Source organism: Gigantopelta aegis, chromosome 9 (genome assembly GCF_016097555.1).
Source record: "Gigantopelta aegis isolate Gae_Host chromosome 9, Gae_host_genome, whole genome shotgun sequence".
Classification (NCBI taxonomy): Eukaryota; Metazoa; Mollusca; class Gastropoda; order Neomphalida; family Peltospiridae; genus Gigantopelta; species Gigantopelta aegis.
This window is the reverse complement of record NC_054707.1, coordinates 20,736,920-20,763,620: the sequence shown is the minus strand read 5'-3', so window position 1 is coordinate 20,763,620 and position 26,701 is coordinate 20,736,920. Positions and strand designations below refer to the sequence as shown.

The 26,701-nt window shown below is 39.7% G+C and overlaps 1 protein-coding gene across 1 annotated transcript in view; it reads right to left on the bottom strand.

Moving 5' to 3' along the window:
• Positions 1–24,120, bottom strand: part of LOC121381494 (calcitonin gene-related peptide type 1 receptor-like) — a 60,431-nt gene extending 36,311 nt beyond the window's left edge. Inside the window, exons 1-5 of the mRNA XM_041510814.1 lie at positions 23,967–24,120; positions 22,690–22,806; positions 19,594–19,691; positions 9,618–9,709; positions 4,882–5,014 (exon numbers count right to left, since the gene is read on the bottom strand). Coding sequence (XP_041366748.1) covers positions 4,882–5,014; positions 9,618–9,709; positions 19,594–19,691; positions 22,690–22,806; positions 23,967–24,120 — 594 coding nt within the window. The remainder of the gene's footprint in view (positions 1–4,881; positions 5,015–9,617; positions 9,710–19,593; positions 19,692–22,689; positions 22,807–23,966) is intronic.
• Between the last annotated feature and the right edge of the window lie 2,581 nt (positions 24,121–26,701).

Here is a 26,701-nt window from a genome sequence, read left to right as displayed (position 1 = left end):
AAAGGCCATGGTTTGTGCTATCATACCTGTGGGAAGCGCAAATAAAAGATCCCTTGCTGCTAATCGGAAAGAGTAGCCCATGTAGTGGCGACAGCGGGTTTCCTCTCAAACTCTGTGTGGTCCTTAACCATATGTCTTACGTCATATAACCGTAAATAAAATGTGTTGAGTGCGTCGTTAAAAAAAACCATTTCTTTCTTTCTTTTCCCAGACGTACGTGCGTTTTTTTTTAAAATATGAAAAATGCATTTCATGGTGTTACAAACACCAGGATGACCGGAAACATTTCGGTTGTACGGAAGTGGATAATGTAAACAATAAAATACAAGTAATATTTGATTTCGGTGACCATAAACCGGCTCTGACTGAAAAATATGCCTTGATGTTTAAAAAATAGAGTCTGTCAATTTAACTGGAATGCGATCAAGATTTTCTATGTAGGCTACTTTATATTTTCTTGAGGAAACCATTGTTTACGCCCAGTGACATCACATTATAATTTTAATATTCTTGAGTAAAGTAGGCCTATGCAAAGATTATACGTGGGATCTGTTAACTTTTTATGTCCTAAATATATGTAAAATAGTGACATATGGTTCGTTTACGGAGGTTTTTTTTCAAATACTTGACTACCGAACAATCTTTTCTCTTTTTTTTGTAAAAGCGGACAATTACTTTTTATATTTTAGACAATTAAACATAAAATTTCCTAACGACCCAAAGTAAATCTCGTTTGTCATTGGTTTGAAATATAACATGCAGTTTCATAGAAAGTTAAAGTTTCTTTTATTTACCGACACCACTAGAGCACATTGATTTATTAAACATCGGCTATTATCTGTCACACAATTGTTAATTTTGACATAGAGTGTTAGAGAGGAAACCCGCTACATTTTTCCATTAGAAGCAAGGGATCTTTTATATGCACCACCCCACAGACAGGATAGCACATACCACGGCCTTTGGTACACCAGATGTGGTGCTCTGGCTGGAACGAGAAATAGCCCAATGGGTCCACCGACGGGGATCGATCCTAAACCGACCGTCCATCAAGCGAGTGCTTTACCACTGGGCTACACCCTGCTCCCGGCAGTTTCATAGTTACTTACTGAAAAGTATATTGTTCATTATTATTTAGATGATTATGGTTGTTCCTGTTATTTTACTATACATTTTACATTGGTGAGAGGGCGAGGCTGACTGAGATCAAGGGCGCAAAGCAAAAAAAAATTGGGGGGGGGGGGTGTATTCGGAGGTATGCTTCCCCGTAAAATTTTGAAAATTAGATGTCCTGAAATGCAATTTCCTGCATTCTACAAGTAAAATGCATCTATCAATAATGTTACCTATCAATCATATTTTTTATTTATAATTATTTGGGGAGGGGGGAGGGGGGTGGGGGTGGATCTAACCCCCCCCCCCCCGCCCCAGCCACCCCTTCTCCGCTGTTCCTGTATGACGCTGTTGGTTGAACTTCATAATTACTCATGCATAACAAACAGCTTCTATGAATATAATTTTCACCGACGGATCTCAGTGCGGTATCTTACGTAGATTAAGTGGGGTGGCTGTACGAAACAAATTCAGAGCATTGTAATATAGGGTTTCCTGCAAACTAAAATGCCTTTTTGTATGCTTTAGTAGTTTACTGTCCATGCCTTTAGATATGGCGTTGAATTTTATATAGATGGTAGATGTGGTTAGAATAGCATGAATGTTTTCGCAAAAGTAGGGAATGTCCTAAAATGGTAGGAAAATTACAGCTTCAGAAAAAGTAAAGCAAAAGAAGGGAATGTTTAATTTAATAATGCACATTCAACACATTTTAACTACGGTTATCTGGCGTCAGGTATATGGTTAAGGACTACACATATAATGAGAGAGGAAACCCGCTCCAGCTACGCAATGGGCCACTCCTTCATATTAACACAGCAAGGATTCTTTTATATACAGTATCCCAGAGACAAATTAGTACATACTATGGCCTTTGTTATACAGCTACATAGAGAAACAGCCGCCCACCGACGGAGTTCGATCCTAAACCGACCGCGCATCAGGCGGGCGCTTTACCACTGTAGTAGTATCAGAAACTACAACATAATTTTTTGTTGCAATTTGTTCCCATTCAAGCCTCTTTCTTTCGTAGACTGACTAGCCTATGCTGGGCTATCTCCCGCTTTTTTTCTTTTGCGGATTTACTAATGTGGTATTAATGGAACAAAATCTTCTTATTGCAGAAAACTAATGTGTTAAGAGAACTGGGCACTGAGGTTTGGTGCCGGTTTGGCTGGTATTATTGGCTTCAATGATAAAACCTAATGTATCGGTACGACAGTGGTTCTATAAGACTTGGACAGACGTGTGTCGATGTGTCGAAAAAGGAAAATATAGGACAGAAATAGTTGTTTAATGACACTAAAACATTTTTTTTAAATACGGCTGTTTGGGTGTCTAATGTATGGTTATTTCGACAGAGTGGTGACAGGAGAGGTGGGGAGGGAGAGAGAGAGAGAGATGGGGAGAGAGAGAGAGATGGGGAGAGAGAGAGAGAGAGAGAGAGAGAGAGAGGAGAGAGAGAGAGAGAGAGAGAGAGAGAGACAGACAGACAGACAGACAGACAGACAGACAGACAGAGACAGAGACATAGACAGAGAGACAGACAGAAAGACAGACAGAGACAGAGACAGACAGACAGAGAGAGAGACAGAGAGATGAGAGAAAGACAGAGAGAGAAAGACAGAGAGAGACAGACAGACAGACAGACAGAGAGAGACAGACAGAGACAGAGAGAGATGATATAGACACAGAGGTAGAGACACACACACACACACACACACACACACACACACACACAGACAGACCTACAGAGAGAGAGAGTGAGAGAGAGAGAGAGGGGGGACACACACACACACACACAGACAGAGCGAGAGAGAGAGAGAGAGAGAGAGAGAGAGAGAGAGAGAGAGAGAGAGAGTCAGAGAGAGACGGGGAAAGAATGAGAGAGCTAGAGAGAGATAGAAAAAGAGCTAAAGAGACATGCAGACAGAGAGACAGACATAAATAGAGAAAGAGAGAGGGAGCCTGCTGAGAGAGAGAGACAGAGACAGACAGAAAGACAGAGAGAGAGAGAGACAGAGACAGACAGAGACACAGACAGAAAGACAGAGAGAGGAAGAGACAGACAGACAGAGACAGAGAGAGATGATAGAGAGACAGACAGACATACACACACAGAGATACAGACAGACAGAGAGAGAGAGAGAGAGAGAGAGAGAGAGAGAGAGAGAGAGAGAGAGAGAGAGAGAGAGAGAGAGAGAGAGAGAGAAGAGACACACAGAGCGAGCTAGAGAGAGAGAGAGAGAGAGAGAGAAGAGAAGAGACACACACAGAGCGAGCGAGAGAGAGAGAGAGAGAGAGAGAGAGAGAGAGAGAGAGAGAGAGGGAGGAGAGAGAGAGAGAGAGAGAGAGAGAGGAGAGAGAGAGAGAGTGAGTCAGAGAGAGTCAGAGAGAGACGGGGAAAGAATGAGAGAGTAAGCGAGAGAGCTAGAGAGAGATAGAAAAAGAGCTAAAGAGACATACAGACAGAGAGACAGAGAGACAGACATAAATAGAGAGAGAGAAAGAGAGAGGGAGCCTGCTGTCACATAGGCTACTCATATAAAAAAAAAAAAAAGAGGGATTTTGGTTTAAACAAATACGCTCACTAAACTCAGCCGGTGTACACCCATTTTACACAAAAAGCACCACATTTACATGGGCCGAAATTACTACAAAAACGTCTTCAGTGTCAACTGACGACATATAATCGAAAATAAAATGTGTTGAGTGCGTCGTTAAATAAAACATTTTTTTCTTCAGTGTCAACAGATTACACATGTTTGTAAACAACATGTTCTCCCCATGTCAAGTTCAGTCTAATAGTTGCCATTTCAAAGCTGTTTGCCACTAGAGCACATTGATTTATTTATCATCGGCTACTGGATGTCAAACAGTTGGTTATTTCGACCTGCTATATTTTTCCATTAGTAGTAAGGGTTGTTTTATATGCACCATCCCACAAACATGATAGCACATACCACTGCCTTTGATATACCTCGCGGTGCACTGGTAATAGGCCCGCCGATGGGGAACGATTCTAGGCCGACCGCGTATCAAGCGAGCGCTTTACCTTTCATTTCATTTCAACTTATTTTCAAGTTTGTATCCAATTAAGGTTCAAGCACGCTTTCCTGGACACACACACCTAGTTAGTTAGTTGGTCAGTGGTTAGTGACCTTACACCCACCCATTGATTGAGCCCTTAAGAACTCACTCTTGGTTGGAACCGGTATGGGGCTGCGAACCCTGCACCTACCAGCCTGTAGTCCGATGGCTTAACCACTGCGCCACCGTTCCGGAAATTTGTCCGCGCAAGTAGTCTGCTGTTTGACTGTGATTATTTTATGGCAGACAGCTATGAAGTGGCAACTATTTGACTGAAGTGACTGGGGATAGCATGTAGTTTGTAAACATGTGTAACTTGTTGACATTGAAGACTTGTTTGTGGTAATTCAGGCCCATGTAAAAGTAGTGATTTTTGTGTAAAATGGGTGTACTCCGGCCAGGTTTAGAGGGTGTGTCTGTTTAAACCAATATGCTGGGAGAAAGAGCTGGACAACAGGGGTTGTTCTTTTCTGGGTATGTGTCCCCCAGGCAGGCAAAGGTACATACAAAACTCCACGGGCCTGCTGATATTAATAAAAATGTTATAGCCACTAAGGCTATATAGAAACATGTAGCGAAATTAATTGTGGTCTGTGGCCCACTGGGCTACATCCCGCTCCCACAAAACGGGAAGATAACTGTGATATGTGGCCAAGTTGGTATGACTGTACGACTGACCGGGTTGGCGGCGAGTATTCCGCTGTCCGTCCTCATGGGCACCTGTGTGTAGTAGAGAATCCAGAGAAAGCCCGACAGGATGTAGGAGACGAACAGGTGCTGGTGCAGCGTCACGCGGTTACACTTCAGCTGTCTGTGGGGGACACGAGAAACAGAAACAGAGAGACGTATAAACACTACAAAGGGGGCGCAGGGGTCATGCCTCTACCCTTTTCTTTGTTACTCTGTTTAGAAGGTTAAGAATACTATAATTTAACACCTGAAATTAAAAGTGTTTGCTTTTGCATGAGTGTGTGTGTGTGTCTGTGTGTCTGTCTCTGTCTCTTTCTCTCTCTCTGCCTGTCTGTCTCTCTCTCTCTCTCTCTCTCTCTCTCTCTCTCTCTCTCTCTCTCTCTCTCTCTCTCTCTCTATCTCTCTCTATCTCTCTCTCTGTGTGTGTGTGTGTGTCTGTCTCTGTCTCTGTCTCTTTCTCTCTCTCTGCCTGTCTGTCTGTCTCTCTCTCTCTCTCTCTCTCTCTCTCTCTCTCTCTCTCTCTCTCTCTCTCTCTCTCTCTCTCTCTCTATCTCTCTCTCTGTGTGTGTGTGTGTGTCTGTCTGTGTCTCCTCTCTCTCTCTCTCTGTGTGATCTCTCTCTTTCTCTCTCTCTCTGCCTGTCTGTCTGTCTGTTCTCTCTCTCTCTCTCTCTCTCTCTCTCTCCTCTCTCTCTCTCTCTCTCTCTCTCTGTGTGTGTGTGTGTGTCTGTGTGGTCTGTCTCTGTCCTCTTCTCTCTCTCTCTCTGCCTGTCTGTGTCTCTCTCTCTCTCTCTCTCTCTCTCTCTCTCTCTCTCTCTCTCTCTCACCTCTCATCTCTCTCGCCTCTCTCTCTCTCTCTCTCTCTCTCTCTCTCTCTCTCTCTCTCTGTGTGTGTGTGTGTGTGTGTGTGTGTGTGAAAAATTGTCAACATCCTAACACACTCGCCATGTATTTAAATAAAAAATAGCCAACAAATAATATAACCATGGTAAGTATTATCGTATTTTTAATGTTTTCTTTTTCACATTTAGAAGCGTAGCTATATTCTGTAAACGCCTACACCTACGTTGTTACGGTTACCGTAATCGTCCATGGTCAACATCCTAACACACTCACTTTGTATTTAAATAAAAAAATAGCCAACAAATAATATACACATAGTAAGTATTATCGTATTTTTAATGTTTTCTTTTTCACCTTTTGAAGAATAACTATATTCTGTAAACGCCTACACTTACGTTGTTACGGTTACCGTAATGGTTATGGTCAACATCCTAACACACTCACCGTGTATTTAAATGAAAATAGCCAACAAATAATATACACATAGTAAGTATTAGTCCATGAGTCAGGACCCAAAATGTGGCTAATTGGTACCACCTGGGGGAACGAATGCTCATAGAGATTTTTGTCAAGTACTACATCCCTAGGAATGGAACATTTATGATAGCATTGCAGGACTCACAGCTTTCTGTGTGTATTCACCCGTTTTGTGTCCCTACCCACATTTCCACGACAGTTATATTTTTATAGAATTGCTTAAATGTGACTAGTTTAAAAGCATTGTAAAATATTTGGCAGGGCATTTAGGAATGTAAAACTTGGAGGACTGGGAGGTAATGGATTGATGAATTCAGTTATGTTACCAACATTGAAATCCTTTGAGGATTAGGATCTGATAAAAAGAATGCTGCCAATCTCAAAGGCTTCAAATATATCATGGTGCTCAATTGGAAGGTTTTGTGCTTAATAAGTCGGTGTGTATGTGCCATAATACAGCTTGTCAAAGCAGAGCACCGTGAAATCACTAACTTAATAGCCCTAAAGTGCAATTCCCATATGAGATGCTCGTAGAAGGCTAAGCAATGCATCTATGTAACTGTGTGACATTTGAATAAATATTTCTAGAGATTGTTTAACTCTGCTAAAACTTGGCAAACTGCTAGGCTGTCAAATTTCATTTGGTATAAGTCTTTAACCATGCTTGGGGTTTTTCATGTGGTTGGCTTTTTGCCCAAACAGTAAACTGACCAAGCTAGTCTCATAAAACTATTAGAGCTTCATGATATACTTGTACATGGTTGTACATTTTTACTTCAAGGACTCAACTAACTACGTCTACAGCAATCATATACCCCTATACCTATGTACAAGCCTTGGAATCACCATCATATGATGCCTATAGCATTAAGAATGATTCCATTCTTAAGATAACAATGACATAGCCGTCTTTGTGCCTTTGCAAAATGTTTGATTCATCCGTACGGCAATGGTCTGTAAAGGTAGTTTTATTCTGATATGCTCTGGTTCTGGTTCAAAATTTGAAATACAATCGTCGGCTCGGAACAAGATGTACTGATAGTAGGCAGGTATCTTTGATATGGTTCATATTGAAATCTCTGGTACTCATACCGAATTCAGTCCCAACTTTGGATTTTTCATTTATCTGTGTTTGTTTGCCTTGCTAGCCTCCAAATGAGGTTGTTTGTTTTCAAGCAACTTTAGCTAAATGTTTGGGGTTTTGTTTTATTTTTTGCTACGATCCATTACCAGTGACTGTGGTGCAACACATGCACCAGAAACATAAAATTTCAAACATTTGCTCCACCAGTGAGAGCCACCTCCAGTCTATCAATGTTGTGCCAGGATAGATTCGTTTGTATAAGGCTAACTGGTGGTTGAAAAATATTGAAATATTGAAGTGCTAACTCGTAGTAGCCTCTAGTTTTAGGAGACATAAAGCTCTATCATTTGTCTTCAGCAAGGAGTATGTCATGTTATTTTCAATGTCTGGATTAGTTCAACATAATTATCAAGTTAGGAATGCATTAATATTAAATTTTAGGAAACCTGTACAGCTGAATCACTTACCAGTGTATTAATGCAATTAATAAAAATGTGTTGTTTTGATCTTTTAAGTTGTGGATTCAACAGTATGCCTATTTGTGTGTGGGCATATTATGATATGTTAGTATCTTCTATGGACGGTACAAAGATACAATTTTAAACAATAATACCTTTGTAGTCATGGTTATATTACAAAGATAACAATAAATACATGATCAATGTGGGGTTTAAATCAATAACGTAGACGTTTAATCGGTTTTAGTCTAATGGGAGATCATTTTAATGACATCTCACCAACATATAACGTCAAATTCACTTTACATGCAGGATCTAAGTAGTATTTAGCAGATTAATAAAGATTTGTGTGCAATAAAATCCCTGAAACAGAACATTTGAGGATGTCAACCTAAACTTCAAGTGAAATTACTGTTGAGAAATGGTGAAAATTGCACTACGTAATGTAAACATATAAGTGTTACTTCAGACCTTAACCCTCTAGGGATGACAGGATTGCTTGTATTTCTGAAATGCATATTCCACTAACTTGCTCTTCTCTTATTTTTGCCTTGCCCATCCTAATAAATATTTTATAATGTGTTTTATTTAGTCACTGTTAACAATTCCAATGAAATACTGCTGTTGAGGAAATAGTGGTAGGGTTATAAAATGTGTAATTACAAAGCAAATCCAGCAACAAAACTTTATTTATAGGATGTAAATAATAAATGGTAAATAATAAATGGGGTGTCCAAATGAGCTTCTACTATAATTAGAAAATTTAAAGAGAATATTTGAGGTGCTGAGCCTAAACTTTATGTTAAATATCTACTAAAAGATAAAACTGTGTGAATTGTTGTATTTTGTAACTTTACAGAAAAAGTGTTATATGAGACCCTAATCCTCAAAGGATTTCAATATTGGTAAATATCTGAATTTTCCAATCCATTATCTCCCAGGTTTTGTTTTCCTAAATGCCCTGAGAAATATTTTACAATGCTTTTAATATGGTCACCCTTTAACAATTCTGTAAAAATATAACTGTTGAGGAAATAGGGGTAGGGTTATAAAATGTATAATTACACAGCAAAATCCTGCACCAAATCTTTATTTATATGATGAAAATAATAACTGGATGTCTAAATGAGCTTCTGTTGTAATTAGAATGTTTAAAGAGAATATTTGAGGTGTAGAGCCTAAACTTTATGTTAAATTTCTAATGAAAAATAAAACTGTGTGAATTGTATTTTGTAATGTTACAAAAAAAAGTGTTATATGAGATCCTAATCCTCGAAGGATTTCAATATTGGCAATATATCGGAATTCTCCAATCTATTATCTCCCAATCCTCCAAATTTTGTATTCTTAAATGCCCTTACAAATATTTTACAATGCTTTTTAATATACATGTAGTCACCCTTTAGCAATTCTGTAGACATATAATTGTCGTGAAAATGGGGGTAAGGTCACAAAACGAGTAGATACACAAAGAAAGTTGTGAGTCCTGCAATGCTATCATAAAGTCACTATGACAAAAATCACTATGAGTATTCGTCCCATCAGATGCTACCGACCGACCCCTCTGGCTCACGGACTATTAATGGTCAATGGTCAACATCCTAAAACACACTCGCCATGTATTTAAATGAAAATAGCCTACAAATAATATACTCATAGTAAGTATTATTGTATTTTTAATGTTTTCTTTTTCACCTTTAGTAGCTTTAGTAGCTATATTCTGTAAACGCCTACACTTACGTTGTGACAGTTATCGTAATGGTCAATGGTCAGTGGTCAATATCCTAACACACCATGTATTTGAATCAAAAATAGCTAACAAATAATATACACATGGTAAGTATTATCGTGTAGAAAAACTTACCCGAAGAGTCGGAATATGACGAGGCTGACGGCTAGGAAACCAATGGAAAGGGCATATCCGCTTATATATATCATTATCACACTGTGTTCCTCCTGTAATAATCATAAACACACAGGCTTTGACTCCAATAATACTGATTAAATATCTCTTGTGACAGGATCAGGTGCGAGGTGTAGAGACAGCAGAAACAACATGGTCTAACAACGACCGAGGTGTGTGTGTGGGGGGGGGGGGGGGGGGGGGGGGGGGGGGGGGGGGGGGGGTCAATGCTTCCAGAACCGGCCTCGGTGGCGCAGTGGTTAAGCCATCGGACTACAGGCTGGAAGGTACATGGTTCGCAGTCCGGTACAGGCTTCCAACCCAGAGCGAGTTTTTAAGAGCTCAATGGGTAGGTGTAAGGCCACTACACCCTCCTCTCTCTGTCTCTCTCTGTCTGTCTGTCTCTGTCTGTCTGTCTGTCTGTCTGTCTGTCTCTCTCTCTCTCTCTCTCTCTCTCTCTCTCTCTCTCTCTCTCTCTCTCTCTCTCTCTCTCTCTCTCTCTCTCTCTCTCTCTCTCTCTCTCTCTCTCTCTCTCAACCAACTAACTCATCCACTGTACTGGACATACAACCCAGATAGCTGAGGTGTGTGTCCAGGACAGCGTGATTGAACTTTAATTGAATATAAGCTCGAAAATAAGTTGAAATGAAATAAATGCTTCCAGATTGTATTGCTTTTTATATTTATTTATTTATTTATTTATTTATAATTTTATTTATTTATTTATTTATTTATTTTAAGATATTTTGTGTTATTAACTTACCTACTTAAAAACATTGTCTCACCCTTCCAGAATTTAAAGTCGCAGACGCTAGTTTTAACCCGTAAAAATAGACACTAAATTTAGTTAATCTACAAACCTGTCTTACTTTTGGATAAGGGGGCGGGACGTAGCCCAGTGGTAAAGTGTACGCCTCATGCGCTGTCGGTCTAGGATCGATCCCCGTCGGTGGGACCATTGGACATATAAAATGCCTTGCTGCTAATCGAAAAGAGTAGCCCATGAAGTGGCGACAACGGGTTTCCTCTCTCAATATCTGTGTGGTCCTTAAGCATATGTCTGACATCATATAACGTTTCCTTCTTCCTTCCTTCTTCCTTCCTTCTTTCTTCCTTCTTTGTTTTTTTCTTTCTGCTTCGTGGAACGGGGCTCAGAAACCCTACCTAGCAAGAATGGGTGATGGTGGTGGGGTGGAGAGGAGAAGATAGTTGTGTGAATAAAAAAATAAAGTTTTGTTCAACGACACCACTAGAGCACATTGATTTATTAATCATCGGCTATTGGATGTCAAACATATGGTTATTTTGACAGTCAGAGAGGAAACCCGCTACATTTTTTTAACATTAGTAGCAATGGATCTTTTATATGCAGACAGGATAGCACATACCACGGCCTTTGATATGCCAGTCGTGGTGCACTGGCTGGTTGGTAGGAGAAATAGTCCAATGGGCCCACCGACGGGAATCGATCCCAAACCGACCGCGCATTAAGCGAGTGCTTTACCACTGGGCTACGTCCCGCCCCTGGTTGTGTGAATAGATCAGATAGTTTAACCGACAGAACGTGTTTGTACTAGTCGGAAACTAATGTTTAATGTTGTGAGTGGACTCCAAAGTAATAAGTATTCTGGGAGCACTGTTGAAGCAATATGTGTCCTCTCTGGAGTCCAACAAATGTTCGTATCTCCTACGTTCGAGGGTCATAACTCTATTTATTACCCCAGCAGGCACTCATTACGGGGAAAATAAAAATCATAATTTCTCACTGAGAAATGATCATGCATTGGTTTAACGTGCACTACTATTGGACGATCTGACGACGACAAAGCAATCACCTTGTCGGTTCTAAATATAACGTCATCACGATTTGGCAAATCACACACAATGACGTCACGTAGTTTAAAGCGTTTGCGTCTTTCTGGTTTCAGTGTTAAACTTGTAATAAAATGGTAGTTTAATGCAATTCATTATAGATTTTTTGTTTTTACAGAATTTTGGGTTTTGAAACTTATCTGTGAACCGTGAATAAAATACAAAGTTAAAGCAATACCCAGAACAGTAAAGTAGTTTACGTCTTTCTATATACATGGACGTGTAGCCGATGTAAGTTATATCGAAAATAAAAGCTTTTTAAAAAACCCAAATAGCTGGGGTAATAAATAGAATAACAAACTCGGTACCAGTTTTTATCAAATTTATGTCCATCGTGAAATAATTTTCACTTGTCACTCGCTAAAGCTCGTTTATCATCCTCTGTATCACCAATAGGCAAATGAAAATCGAATTTGATTTATAATTCTATGTGCTAAAACTATACACAACATTTTAGCTCAATATCTTGCATAAAAAGTGCGGAAAATATATGTGGGACAGACAGACAGAGAGATAGACAGACGGGCGGACAGACGGACAGACGGATGGATGGACGGACGGACAGACAAGCGCAGATAAAACCTATAGTCCCCTCCGGATGAAAAAAGGATGTGGTATCAGATTTAAGACACTAAGTGTATTTTAGACAGTATTTAAAGTTTGTTTTGTTTAACGAAACCGCTAAAACACATTGCTTTATTTACCATCGGTTATTAGATGTCAAGTATTTCATCATTTTGACATGTAGTCTTAGAGATGAAACCTGCTCCATTTTCCCGTTAGTAGCAAGCGATCTTTTATAATGCACCATCCCTCAGACAAGAAAGAACACACCACATTTTTTTTTTATACCAGTTGTGGTGAACTGGCTTGAAAGAAAAAGAGTCCACCGACGTGGATCGATCCTAGATCGTCCGCACATCAGGCAAACGCGTTACCACTGGGCTACATCCCGCCCATTTAGTATTTAACGACCCTTTAGTCGTCAGAAAATTCGTAATTGACAGTTTGTAAAACTAAGCGCACTCTAACTGTAGTTTCACTCGTAAACATAACAGAGATAGAGGACACTCAAGGTCCTTAGTTTTGAGTTGCGTGGAGGCATTTCGCGACTGTTTGTCAAATTAATAGCGAAAACACATGAGTTAAATGAGTCGTTGTGTTTGTGTCTTGCATTAGTGAGTCGTGATTGAAGCTTTTAACAGAGAAATTTGTGTTGATACAGAATCCGTAGTGAAAGGAAACCGTAAATGCATTTATAAGTGAATCATTTTAGTCGCAGTGAAGAAATTGTGACTTCCTGCTTTTCGTTTTAAATTGCATGTATGTTCGTGTTTATATCCAACCTACAGTAACTTCAAGCACGCTGTTTCATGCACAGATTTCAGCTATTTGAACTGTCTGTCCAGAACTTAGGTTAAAATATTAGTAAAAAAACAAAACAACAACAACAACAACAAAAAAACAAAAAAAAAGAAAAGATTAAAGGTGTTTTTTGTTCAAATTTGTTTGTGTGTTTGTTTTGTTTAATGACACCACTAGATTATTAATTGTGTACATACGGTGAGACTTTAATCAAATATTTGTCTGTTTGTCTGTCTTGATTTATTCATCATCGGCTATTGGATGTCAAACATTTGTTAATTTTGACGCATAGTCTTAGAGAGGAAACCCGCTACATTTTTTCATTAGTAGCAAGGGATATTTTATATACACCATCCCACAGATAAGATAGCACACACCACGACCTTTGATACACCAGTCATGATGCACTGGCTGGAACGAGAAATAGCCCTATGGGCCCACCGACGGGGATCGATCCCAGACCGACCGCGCATAAAACGATCGCTTTACCACTGGGCTACGTCCCGCCTGCTCTTTTGTTTGACGACACCGTTGTATCTCATTGATTAATTTATCATATTTTTTCCATTAGCAACAAGGAATCTTTCATACGTACTTTTCCACAGACAGGACAGCACATACCATAACAGGGTTTGACTAGCTCTCGATCCCGGCTAGTGAATATTTTATCTGGGTTAGTGGAACTTATCACCTGTGTTATGTTATGTACTGTAACACATAAGGCACTAGCTAATGCTTTTTGTGAAGGCTAGTAACTTTCTCAAACATAATTTTGTCGAACGCCGCATGACCTTTAATATACCAGTCGCGGGGCACTGATTGGGACGGGAGAAAATCCAATAAGAAAAAGGGTCAACAAAGAAGATTTGATCCTTCGACCTAAATACCTCAGGCGAGCGCTCTATACCGAATAGCTAAATCTCTTACATAAGCCGATTCGAAAATCGAACAAATGCATGTCTTTTAAAGGAACATACCCTAGTTTTTAAACACTAAGGCATATTTGTTTTTACTATTATAGCCGTTTTTGATAACTAAAATCATACATTACTTAGCTTTTATGGTTTAGATTATCAGTTTCCGTACATTCGAAGTATTTTGGTCATTCTGGTGTTTTTAATATCACAAAATGCATTTCTCATATTTTTAAAAACGCGCGTGCGTCTGAGAAGTAACAGTTATGGAGTCGAGTTTTAGTCTATTTTTAGAGGGTATTTCAACATTTCAAAGTCACAGATTCATGTTTCACTCAATTGTAACTTTATCCACATGTCAGACAGGTTTGTAGATTAACTAAACTTAGTGTTAATTTTCACAGGTTGAAACTAGGGTCTGTCCCTTTAACTAAACTGAGTGCTAATTTTCACGGGTTGAAACTAGGGTCTGTCCCTTTAACTAAACTTAGTGTTAATTTTCACGGGTTGAAACTAGGGTCTGTCCCTTTAACTAAACTTAGTGTTAATTTTCACGTGTTGAAACTAGGGTCTGTCCCTTTAACTAAACTTAGTGTTAATTTTCACGGGTTGAAACTAGGATCTGTCCCTTTAACAGCATTAATTTGTTAGGCTCATTAAAACTTGAATTTTGCTATAGATTTTCTAACCAACTTCCGCAAATTGCTAATAATAATTTGGGATCTTCTTATCCTCTGAACAGCGTATTATACGACCAGTGCGTAGCTTTCTTAAACCGTTTGTTCTATCCGATACTGTCAGCAAATAAGTTAATCATTAACAAACTCACCTCAGGACCCGAATGCCCATACGAATTGTTAAGACGAGGCATAATTCCCCCTTCCACATAATGAAAAGCAAAGTTTTATATCTTTATTGATTTATAATAGTAATAAAACCATGAATCTGGAGCAAAATCCCGTTGATCTATTGCCCTAGGCTGCCTAATCATAACTAACATTGACTGATTTAGCTTTAACTCTTTTAACAGTTCGTTTGCAATAATTTTGTACAAATATATCGATCAGATATACCAATTCAGTGTGATTTACTCCAGGATACAATTTTTTTCAGATGGCTGGCCTTGTGTCAATCTAGTTGATTAATGAACAGGCCCGTTCAGATGACAGACTTTGCATCAAGATAGTCTCTGTTGACTTAGACTTTATGTCCACAAAAAAGTTAAACCTCTAATAGCTTGTCTTTATTAGCTTGAATCAGACATAATTAGGTAAAAGCTATGTGTGTGAAAGATATCTGAGATTGGGCCGCGTTCAGGTGCAATAGTTTTGTCGCGAGCACCCGCTAAAGATTTGACGGTATGCTACATATGAAATAAATGTTGGTAAAATGGCAAGCGCATCTCTGTCTGAACCACAACTGGTCAAAGGCCGTGGTATGTGCTTTGTCTGTGGGGAAAATGCATATAAAAGATCCCTTGCTGCATTAGAAAAAAATGTAGCGGGTTTCCTCTGATGACTACGAGTCAGAATTAACAAATGTTTGACATCTAATAGTCGATGATTAATTAATCTATGTGCTCTAGTGGTGTCGTTAAACAAAACAAACTTCTTCTCTATCTGAAGTTCTGAACAGACTTATATCTCTGTGTTTAGTAACAGAGCTTGGCTGCAGTTAAAGGTTGTACACAACCATTAATTACCCCATGCAGTTTAATACAATTAAATTGTATCTCAAAATATATATATTCAATGAAAAATACTAGTTTTAGGGAGTATTGTCTCTTCACAACTACCCTGCAAAAAATTAACCTATGTCAGTGGCGGATCCAGAAAATCCAGGGGGGGGGGGCAGTGACATGAGGTGGAATGCCAAGGGAATTTTGGGGGAGGTTTGGAGGGGGGTCGTAAAACAAACAAAAATATAACTATCGCAAAATTTAGGGGGGCGGGCCCCTGCCCCCTCCCCCTAGATCCGCCTCTGTATGTTGACCACGACAATTTTCAGTTAGCCACCCTCATGCCAGAACACCGCCACATGTTGCTGTTACAAAAGCGGCAGTATGCCACTTGCACAGATTGCCAAGGTGTTACCAGTTAGTATTAAATTCACATGTATAAACAAATAACATCAAATCGATGGGTTATTTAATTACTATAGAAGTCAATCTACTTGAAATCATCAACGACAGATTTCAAAAGGCATATTGTAATTTTGTATAATTTTTTAAAGAGGAACTATTTCCTAAACCAAACTATATTAACCTGCTACAAGAAGTTATTTACGGTTATATGGCGTCAGACATATGGTCAATGACCACACAGATTGTGAGAGAAAACCCGCTGTCGCCACTACATGGGCTACTCTTTCCGATTAGCAGCAAGGGATCTTTTATTTGCGCTTCCCACAGGCAGGATAGCACAAACCATGGCCTTTATTGAACCAGTTATGGATCACTGATCGGTGCAAGTGGTTTACACCTACCCATTGAGCCTTGCGGAGCACTCACTCAGGGTTTGGAGTCGGTATCTGGATTAAAAATTCCATGCCTCGACTGGAATCCGAACCCAGTACCTACCAACCTGTAGACCGATGGCCTAACCACGACGCCACCGAGGCCGGTGCTACAAGAAGTAACGACACGGCAAATGGTAGTGTGGTGCCTTAAACTTAGTTAAAGGGTAACTAAATAGGGGTCAGCTATCCTTCAAAAGAACATACGAAAAAGTATTCTTCTGGTTTAGAAATATAATTTTTCGCGCTAATAGACGTCGGAAGCGGGGGCACTAGGCTCTAGCCAGAGGTGGCCAGAAAATGAGTAGCCCCCCCCCCCCCCCCTCCCTTCTACCCGGAAAAGCTAAATAATAACATCATCTAATCCAACCCCAGTTGCTGGCATCTTCTAACGTGTATGTATGTGGAGAAGACCTTATTTCATCCAATAGCTGATGATTAAGAAATCAATGTGCTCTAGTGGTGTCGTTAAACAAAACAAAGATCCTATTGTGTTGTGCCCTGGTGGTTTTCATACCCCCTTCCCGGTTATTTTGAACCAGGTGCGGTTCTGCAGAAACACATCTGCCTGTAATAGGTGTCCATTGTGTGTTAAACGTAAGTAAAGAGTCCATTTAATCAGCCCAGTTGTTCTCTTCACACAAAGGGGCGGGACGTGGGACGTAACCCAGTGGTAGAGCGCTCGCTTAATGCGCGGTCGGTCTAAGATCGAACCCCGTCGGTGGGCCCATTGGGCTATTTCTCGTTCTAGCCAGTGTACCACGACTGGTATATCAAAGGTCGTGGTATGTGCTATCCTGCCTGTGGGATGGTGAATATAAAAGATCTCTTGCTACTAATGGAAAAAATGTAGAGGGGTTTCCTCTCTAAGACTATATGTCAGAATTACCAAATTTTTGACATCCAATAGCCAATATTTAATAATAAATTTATGAGCTCTAGTGATGTCGTTAAACAAACAAAAAACCCACGTTTAACTGTACACTATTAGATTATGCCAATCTAATAAAATACACGATATGAAAACAACTCTCATAGACAAATTTCTAGTCAGTAGATGTCGCCTAGGAATACCAATGATTTGAAATCTTCCACAGTCACTGGAAGTGGATAATTAAGTGCAGATGACTCACTCGCAATTAGGATTGATGTTGAATTAACTCTGACCTAATCACGCGCTACTTGAATGACACTTTAAATTACCGTAAGGTCGGAATGAATTTGCCCTAAAATATTTAAGTTGCCCTGATTCTCCGAATAAGCACTACATGTAGAGAAAGAAGCCCATTACTGAAGACACTTGACCCATAAGCAATTTTTTTTTTAATAATATAAAATAAAATAATATAACAAATACCCTGTTAACAATACAATATATACTGATGGAAAGAAATAAGGGAACACATCAAATTGTAGACCAAATTTAATTCACAACTAGCGTAGTAATGTCTGTATTTCATACCAAGTTGTAATGTGGGACTGAATGTCTGTAGTGTTGAATGTGCTGCCTATATGTTCCCAGTCAATTTCTGACAATATGAATTGATTTTTGATGCAGTCGTTATTTCTTGTTGCTATCTGTGTGATCCTTTATTTATTTCCATCAGTATATATCAGTAGGATCTAACGTAATAAAATTAATCCCTTACCTTGAAAATAATCAATATTTGAACCACCCCATCCCTCCACCTACCCCCAAAAAAGGGTCAATTCCCTAGCCTCTAGACTATTGATTCTGAAGTAGATTGTTTATTTTTACCTACAAGTATAGATTTGCGTTCTACCAGACCAGGCAGGAAAAAGTGTCTGCTACTCTGGTGTATGCCTTTCAAGTTAAACCAAGTGTCTACATCTAACTAAACTTCTAATCAGCGCTAATTGGAGGCGTTCTTAAGTAGACTATGTGCAGACGTTAACGCTTAAGAATCATGAATCCAGATCCGAACATCAATAGAGAACAATTTAACATTGATTTGACTGATGTACTCTTCCATGCTAATTTTTTCAATTCTTTATTTAATTTAATTAAACTTAAATACATTTGGCAGAACTTTAAGTAGCACCCATCCATCCTGGATTAAGTCACTGGTCGTATCAGAGGCAGGGGTCAGGGTGGACATGCCTGCACCTGAAGGATGTGGGCGTCTCAAAATCGTTTGGATGTGGAGTGGCGCCTGTTCTCGTTGGTACAGGGGATGGCACTTAAGAATGGCCGTTTGGAGGTCCCAAAACCTACATGTTTAAGTTCCAGTTCAAGTTTAAAGGTGCAGACCCTAGTTTTAACCCGAAAAAAATGGACACCAAGTTTAATTAATCTACAACCCTGTAACACATTTGGGTAAAGTTACAATAGAATGAAATAAGAGTCTGTGATGTTGAAACCGGGAAATATCCTTTAAAATAGATTAGAACTCAAAATCAATAACCGCTACTTCTCAGACGCACGTGCGTTTTTAAAAATATGTTAAATGTATTTTTTGGGTATTAGAAACACAGGGGCGTAGGCTGGAGGGGGGGGGGGGTCCGCTTTCAGAACTAAAACATACAGGTTTATACGCATGGGGTTTCTGATGGTGCAAAAACAAAATAGAAAAAGGGTCCACTTGGTTCATATTCAATGTGCTCTAGTGGTGTCATTAAACAACACAAACTTCTTTTTTGGAATGGTCCATATAGAGAGTTACTGGCAAGTGCAAGAGATCACCAGCAGCCCGACCGGAGTCGGTAACAGGCGGGGGGTGGGAATGGGATGGTGGTGGTGGTGGTGCTATGGAATTTGGAATGTCTCGTAGGATTAATGCCAAAGGGAGAAAGGTGAGCAATTTAAAAGAAGTAAATTTGGCGCATTTTTGAATCGGTCCGCCAAATTGGAAAGGGGGAGCTATGTATGTTTTGGAACTTAGTATGCCGAGAGTAGCTCGTTATTGGGACCTAGTTGGTGTTGAGATGTCTCCCTAGGTTGCCCATAGGGCCCTTAATTCACTAAACTCGCAACTTTGCGATCTCGCAGTGCAATGCTAAAAGACTTGCAAAGAGGATGCTTTGTTGTCTAGCAGAGCCTAAAAGACCTTTGTGAATAAGGCCCCTGATCTGTTCAGATCGTGGCATGATAACCCAGGGGAGACTCGAAAGCAATTTATGTACACATTACAGGCCTTAGACCTTTTGTATTCGCAATGCTAATGAAACATCTCTGAGTTTCCGTACTGATCGAGAATAGTTCGCGAACGTTAAGTGTTTCTCGCTGTCGCTGAACGCAAGTAAGGTCATACCTGAAGCCGTGAACACGGTCTGTAGTCTGTCCACGACTTGTTGGTGAAGGGATGATGGTACCATGTCCCGTCACTCTGACACACCTTCTCTGCGAAAGCTACATGAATAATAAAAAATACAATGATTAAAGTTAAAGTTTGTTTTGTTTAACGACGCCACTAGAGCACAATGATTCATTTATCATCGGCTATTGGATGTTAAACATGTGGTAATTTTGACACAGACTTAGAGAGGCAACACGCTACATTTAGAGAGTTACGCGGTCAGTCTAGGATCGATCCCCATCGGTGAGCCTATTGAGCTATTTCTCGTTCCAGCCAGTGCACCACGACTGGTATATTAAAGGCCGTGGTATGCGCTATCCTGTTTGTGAGATGGTACATATAAAAGATCCCTTGCTACTAATGGAAAAATGTAGCGGGGTTCCTCTCTAAGACTGTGTCAAAATGACCATTGTTTGACATCCAATAGCCGATTATTAATAAATTAATGTGTTCTAGTGGTGTCGTTAAACAAAACAAATTTTCTCAAGACCTAGTTATGTTTAGACTTGATACACCAGAAGAATATGATAGCGCTTGGGCGCCTTTGTCCATTAAGTCTATACAAATAATAGCGAAAGAGAGATAGGGCATTAAAATTGGCTGAATCAATTGACTGGTTATAGAACGGACCGACTGATTATGGTAAAACAGCCATTTAATCCTCGCAGATAATGAAAATCCTCACGAGAGCAAATCAAGATGAGTGATTACTGAATTTTTGCCGACGTCTCTCAGACTATTGCTTCGACCACTTGACGCGGCACACCAACCATTCATTTTTGCATGCACCTCAATACAATTATTAATTCGGGTTATTGTCTGTGGGAAAAATAAGGCAGTATTGAGAAGGTCATGTGGCTGCTATTTTAGCAAGTTCAGTCATTTTGGTAACCATCATGCATAAAATGTATAATATTATATTATAGGTTGACCCAAATATAAATGCTATTTACAATTTTGCTGTGATATAGGAGGAAGAATGTCACTTGCACAGCTGTCATCATTTAAATAGCAATAAAAATAGCAAGTAATTTTATTTATTCATTGTAAAAAAAAAATCCGGAAAACTATATGTGGGACAGACGGACGGACAGACGGACAGACAGAGAGATTATTATTGTTATTATTATTAACTGATTTAACGTGTCTGTCACGGGGATCCTATAATACCCGTAACTGAATGAAACACGATTGTCCAAATATCTCTCCTAACTGTATATCTATTAGATCTCTCTGTAACAGGCAGTCCAATACCCGAGTGGCTCATCTCTAGGAATATCAGAGATACGATCTTATATAAAGTATATATTATTATAGCACGTTTAGTTCACTAGAAAACACAACAAAAACACAATACACTTTGGAATCTGTATTAACCTACGCTGACAAATGTACTGCCGCAGTAGTTAATTAACAACAACAAATAATAACAACCCAGAACTGATCACTTAATTAGTTAATCTCTAGGTGTCTAATTTACACAATATGCTAAACTTCACCGTGACACAACACCCACACGTGTGATAATTGAGAAACGCTTCCAGGAGAACTTAATTAATAAAGGAATTACAACTCTATTCCTAACTGGTTAATTTTTAATTAACCCTTACCACTCGTTCAGTAACGTGTGATAATTGAGAAACGCTTCCAGGAGAACTTAATTAATAAAGGAATTACAACTCTATTCCTAACTGGTTAATTTTAATTAACCCTTAACTACTCATTCAGTAACCTTGTAATACAGACTTAATACTGGTACCTATCACAATAAAGACAATAACCTACAGTTTACCTAGGTCCTCTAGGATGACTGGTTAAGCTTTTTGTATATATAGAACAGTGAGCCTACAGTATTACTGCGTCAGATGACCGGCAGCACCGTCTAAATAATAGTGGTATAATACAGTATTAAAATATTTAAAGTCACATCAATCACATCAAAGTTATACACAGAGCAGAAAATATATAATTACCAAGTCCAAACGGATAGCGATCCCTGGGAGCCTTCCTATGTTTCTCCTCGATATCTCTAAAACCCTAGCTATTTATCATAAAACCGAATATCGCCTGGGGGCACAACGCGGTATCTCACGTATCATGAGTTATTTCCCCAACTACCACGCCGGCTAATTTTCTCTTAGATGGCCAGACTCAATGACGCCTAGTCGCCAAAATCACGGTTGTAAAAACCGCACTCGCGGAGGTATTACGTAACTACTGGCCCATGGCCTCCACACCTGGACTAAGTGCATATCGGGATGCACGGTCGCGCGAAGGTATTACGTAACAAGGTGCCCACCTGGACTAAGTGCATATTGGAACTGCACACGGCCCTCTAAAACAATTAATATCGCCACAGGCGAAAAGAAATTAAGAGCATGTACCGTCACAGTGTCCATATACCACTGGGGTTTCGAACACGTCTATCCCGAGTCCTGCTTCCGATACTATGACACTGCAGTGTTGTTTTGTTGGGGGGTGGGGGGGGGAGTTTGTTGGTTTTTTGTTTGTTTGTTGTTGTTTTGTTTTATTTTGTTTTTGTGTTGTTGTTGTTGTTGTTTCGTTGTTTTTTTGTTGTTGTTTTTTTGGGGGGAGGTATTCAGTCTATGCTATCGTCATCGGACAATGTTGGTAGCGTGCAATGTTACGGCATAGGTGTACGGGCTCTCGTTTTTGTATGGCGGAGGCAGGCTGGCTTTTGCCCAAATTAAACGAAAATGCCCGAATCTGGATAAGAACGTTTTATTCATATTAGCATTATTGCCAAACGGCTATATAGGGTTGCAAACGAATCATTACATATTTGTATAAAAAAAATTACAACTAATTTTAAAGGTAGAATGATGGAAATAAATGGTAAAAACGTTTCAGCTTCAGGTTAGCACATTTTGGCCGAATATCTCTATCGGTTTTGCCCGAATTTGAGAATTTGCTCCATCTCCTAACCCCCCCCCCCCCCCCCCTCCCCGTCTCGTACGCTTATGATGTTAGGTTCGATACCAGGTTGGCTCTCCTGCTAAATCCGTTCCTGGCCTGTAAAGAAATGTTTACCTTCTGGGTTAAATCCAGGGTGCATGTGAGTAGGACACGGTTTGAAGACCGTTTGCCCCGCCAGTGTGTAGTTGAAACACAGCATGTCATCAAACGTCGCATTGCAGTACAGGTGTCCTGTAATATAACCAGAAATATGTCATCAAACGTCGCATTGCAGTACAGGCGTCCTGTAATATAACCAGAAATATGTCATCAAACGTCACATTGCAGTACAGGCGTCCTGTAATATAACCACAATTATGTCATCAAACGTCACATTGCAGTACAGGCGTCCTGTAATATAACCACAATTATGTCATCAAACGTCGCATTGCAGTACAGGCGTCCTGTAATATAACCAGAAATATGTCATCAAACGTCGCATTGCAGAACAAGCATCCTGTAATATAACCAGAAATATGTCATCAAACGTCGCATTGCAGAACAAGCATCCTGTAATATAACCACAATTATGTCATCAAACGTCACATTGCAGTACAGGCGTCCTGTAATATAACCACAATTATGTCATCAAACGTCGCATTGCAGTTCGGGCATTCTGTAAAATAGCCACAATTATGTCATCAAACGTCGCATTTCAGTACAGGCGACCTGTAAAATAGCCAGAAATATGTCAACAAACGTCGCATTGCAGAACAAGCGTCCTGTAAAGTACCATAAATATGTCATCAAACGTCGCATTGCAGGACAGGCATCCTGTAAAGTACCACAATTGTGCCATCAAATGTCGCATTGCAGTACAGGCGTCCAGTAAAATAATCAGAGATGTGTTCAAACGTCACAAAGTACAATACATGTACTTACTTATTGGCAATTGTTTGTTCGCTGATGTTATTTTATTGTTTGGGTTTGTTTTGTTTCGGTTTTGTTTGTTTTGGGGGTTTTGTTGTTTGTTGGAGGGGGGGGGGGGGGGGGTCTCTCGTTTATGTTGTTTTTATTTTTTACTTTTTATATTTATTTTAGCTTTGTTTTTGTTTTGTTTTTATTTAGGTTTTGGGGTTTGTGTTTTATTATTATTATTACTACATGTATTTTGTTTTGTTTTTTTTGTTTGTTTTGTTGGTGGTGGTGTTCATGGGAGGATTGTTTTTGGGAATGGGAAATGGGAATGGGAACTCTATTTACGTGCCCATATCCACAGAGGTTCAGGCACGCCCACCCCGGACTTAGCCGGTGACCAATTCCGGGACAGGAGGGGGATTGTTTTGGGGTTTGGGTAATGGTAGATACTTTATATATTTTGGTTTCAGTATGTTTAAAATCACAATACTCACCATCAGACGGATATGGTTTACTAAGCACGGTCTCGTGACAAGCACGTGCTTCTGCAATGTCAAACAAGAACGGTAACTCAAACAGTTCCGCCTCCGGTGAGGGCCATTGCGTGTCTTCGATTTCACTCGATCCATTGGACAAAGACCCGTTCATTACGAATATGCATTCCCTGAAATTACAACAGATTTCGATTATTATGCACAGCGTTATTTATGAACTGGGCAGGACTCAAAAAGTGTACACAAGGTTTAGGGTTGTTGTGTGTTTTACACCACGCTCAACATGAAATAGAGTAATAACAAGTGAAAATTGGGTAGCGTGTTTTCATTGGAGTTCAGTATATAAATGGTCGTTTGATACAAAGTTCTCCGTTTTGTCATGTCCGGAATACTCTGTTTATTAAGGGGGATTTGTTTTTGCCATATATTTATAAGTTCTGACCAACTGCTATGACCAACATCATTTGAAAAAAAACCCAAACAACTAAGGACATTGTGGAACAATGGTGAACATAGCATTTGTCTTCAAATATCACACCTCGAATTCAGATCGCTCATCAACTAATTTTCTTTTAATGTGACCTTATTATAATACTGATGAGGTGACAACAATAATATGGAGTGGTTGGGATCCGCCGATTGGGCTAAGTCGGTAGAGCACTCGCCTGGAGTACTTTAGGGGTGCGATCGAATCCCCTCGGGGGACTCATTCTCTGATTGCTTTTATCCCGTATCAACCAGTACTCATACGAATGTTTTATCAACGGTCTGTCCTGTCTGTGAGAAACTACATATGAAAGATCCCATGCTGCCAATGTAGCGGACTTCCTCTGACGAAACTATTTCTCGCTCCAGCCAGTGCACCACGACTGATACATCAAAGGCCGTGGTATCTGCTATCCTGTTTATGGGATGGTGCATATAAAAGATCCCTTGCTGCTAATCGAAAAGAGTAGCCCATGAAGTGGCGACAGCGGGTTTCCGCCCTCAGTATCTGTGTGGTCCTTAACCATATGTCCGACGCCATATAACCGTAAATAAAATGTGTTGAGAGCGCCGTTAAATAAACCATTTCTTCCCTTCCTCTGATAGCCCATGAAGTGGCGACAGCGGGTTTCCTCTCCCAATATCCGTGTGGTCCTTAACCATATGTCCGACGCCATATAACCGTAAATAAAATGTGTTGAGAGCGCCGTTAAATAAACCATTTCCTCCCTTCCTCTGATAGCCCATGAAGTGGCGACAGCGGGTTTCCTCTCCCAATATCCGTGTGGTCCTTAACCATATGTCTGACGCCATATAACCGTAAATAAAATGTGTTGAATGCGTCGTTAAATAAAACATTTCCTTCTTTCCTTCTTCCTTCCTCTGACGACATCTTGTCAGAAATATCAGGGTTTTTTGTACACCCTATGGCTGATTATTAATAAATCAATGTACTCTAGTGGTGTCACTTAAAGGGACACACCCTAGTTACGGCTAGTTGTTAACCATTACGGCGTTGTTTTTCGCTATTAAACCCATTTTTTCACAAATAAAATTGCACTTTACTTACCGTTTATTATTTAGAATATACATTTCCATTCACCTGAAGTGTTTTTTGGTAATCCTGGTAATCCTGGTGTTTGTAATACCACAAAATGCATTTTTCGTATTTCTAAAAAACGGGCGCACGTTTGAGAAAAAACCGTTGAGCAGACAAGGTCTAATCTATTTTTAGACGGGATATTTGTCACAGACGTTGGTATACCACGTGACCGTTATCATTTTGGTTCGGTTTGTTTTCTTGTGCACGGTTCGCGCAATCAACATCCGATTTGTTGTTGTTCATTTGTGAGATTTTTCATCACAGTTCGTGAACATTTTCAGTAACAATAAAGTTCAGACAAGTAAGTATCTCAATACAAAACGTTACAAACCCTTAAAACCAATAATTTTGCTAAGTCCTACGATATCTGGAGAGGGGATACAACCAGGACAGAACAGTTGGAACATGTCCAGGAGAGGTGAAAAGAACGCACCCCAAGTCTGTGAAATTTGTCGTGACGTAGGCATTGTTGTGCTTCGAGCGACATCTACCGGTGACATCAGAATACAAACTTTCAAAATTATTTCAAGCAATTGGGACATTGGGATTCCCATGGTATTTATCGATATAAAACCTGCTTTTTCACTCCATTTGATAAAAACGTGATCTAAGTGTGTTACAGGTTTGTAGATTAACCAAATTATAATTTATTTTCGCTGGATGGAACTAGGGTGTGTGCGGCTTTAAGCAAAAATAACTAACAAGAACATCGACGTCAGACGGCAATAGCCGAGGGTTTGATTACACGGTTCCCCTTCTCCCACGTTTATCCAAATCTATTTTTGAAAACGAAAGAAAAGCTCATTTAGACCATATTTACAATTCTAACTCTTCCTAGTAGGCATGCCCCTTGGTCATTCTTAGCAGCTTGCCAGTATAGTAATACTTATTATGTCTGTGCCTGCCACTGGCATGTGTTTGAAGCAGTTCTTTGTGGTTGTGTAAAATCATGTTTGTTTCAGTAACTTGAATGTTTCATCATCCACAGACCTTTTAGTCTTGTAACAAAAAGTACAAATGAACTATAGATCTTGACGGCAGTGACTTACTGTGAAAGTCAATGGGGGATACAAAACAGATAGCTCAACAGGACGAATCGGTAAAAAGAAAATATAGCACGACCTGCGTGAAACACTAATTAATTTCG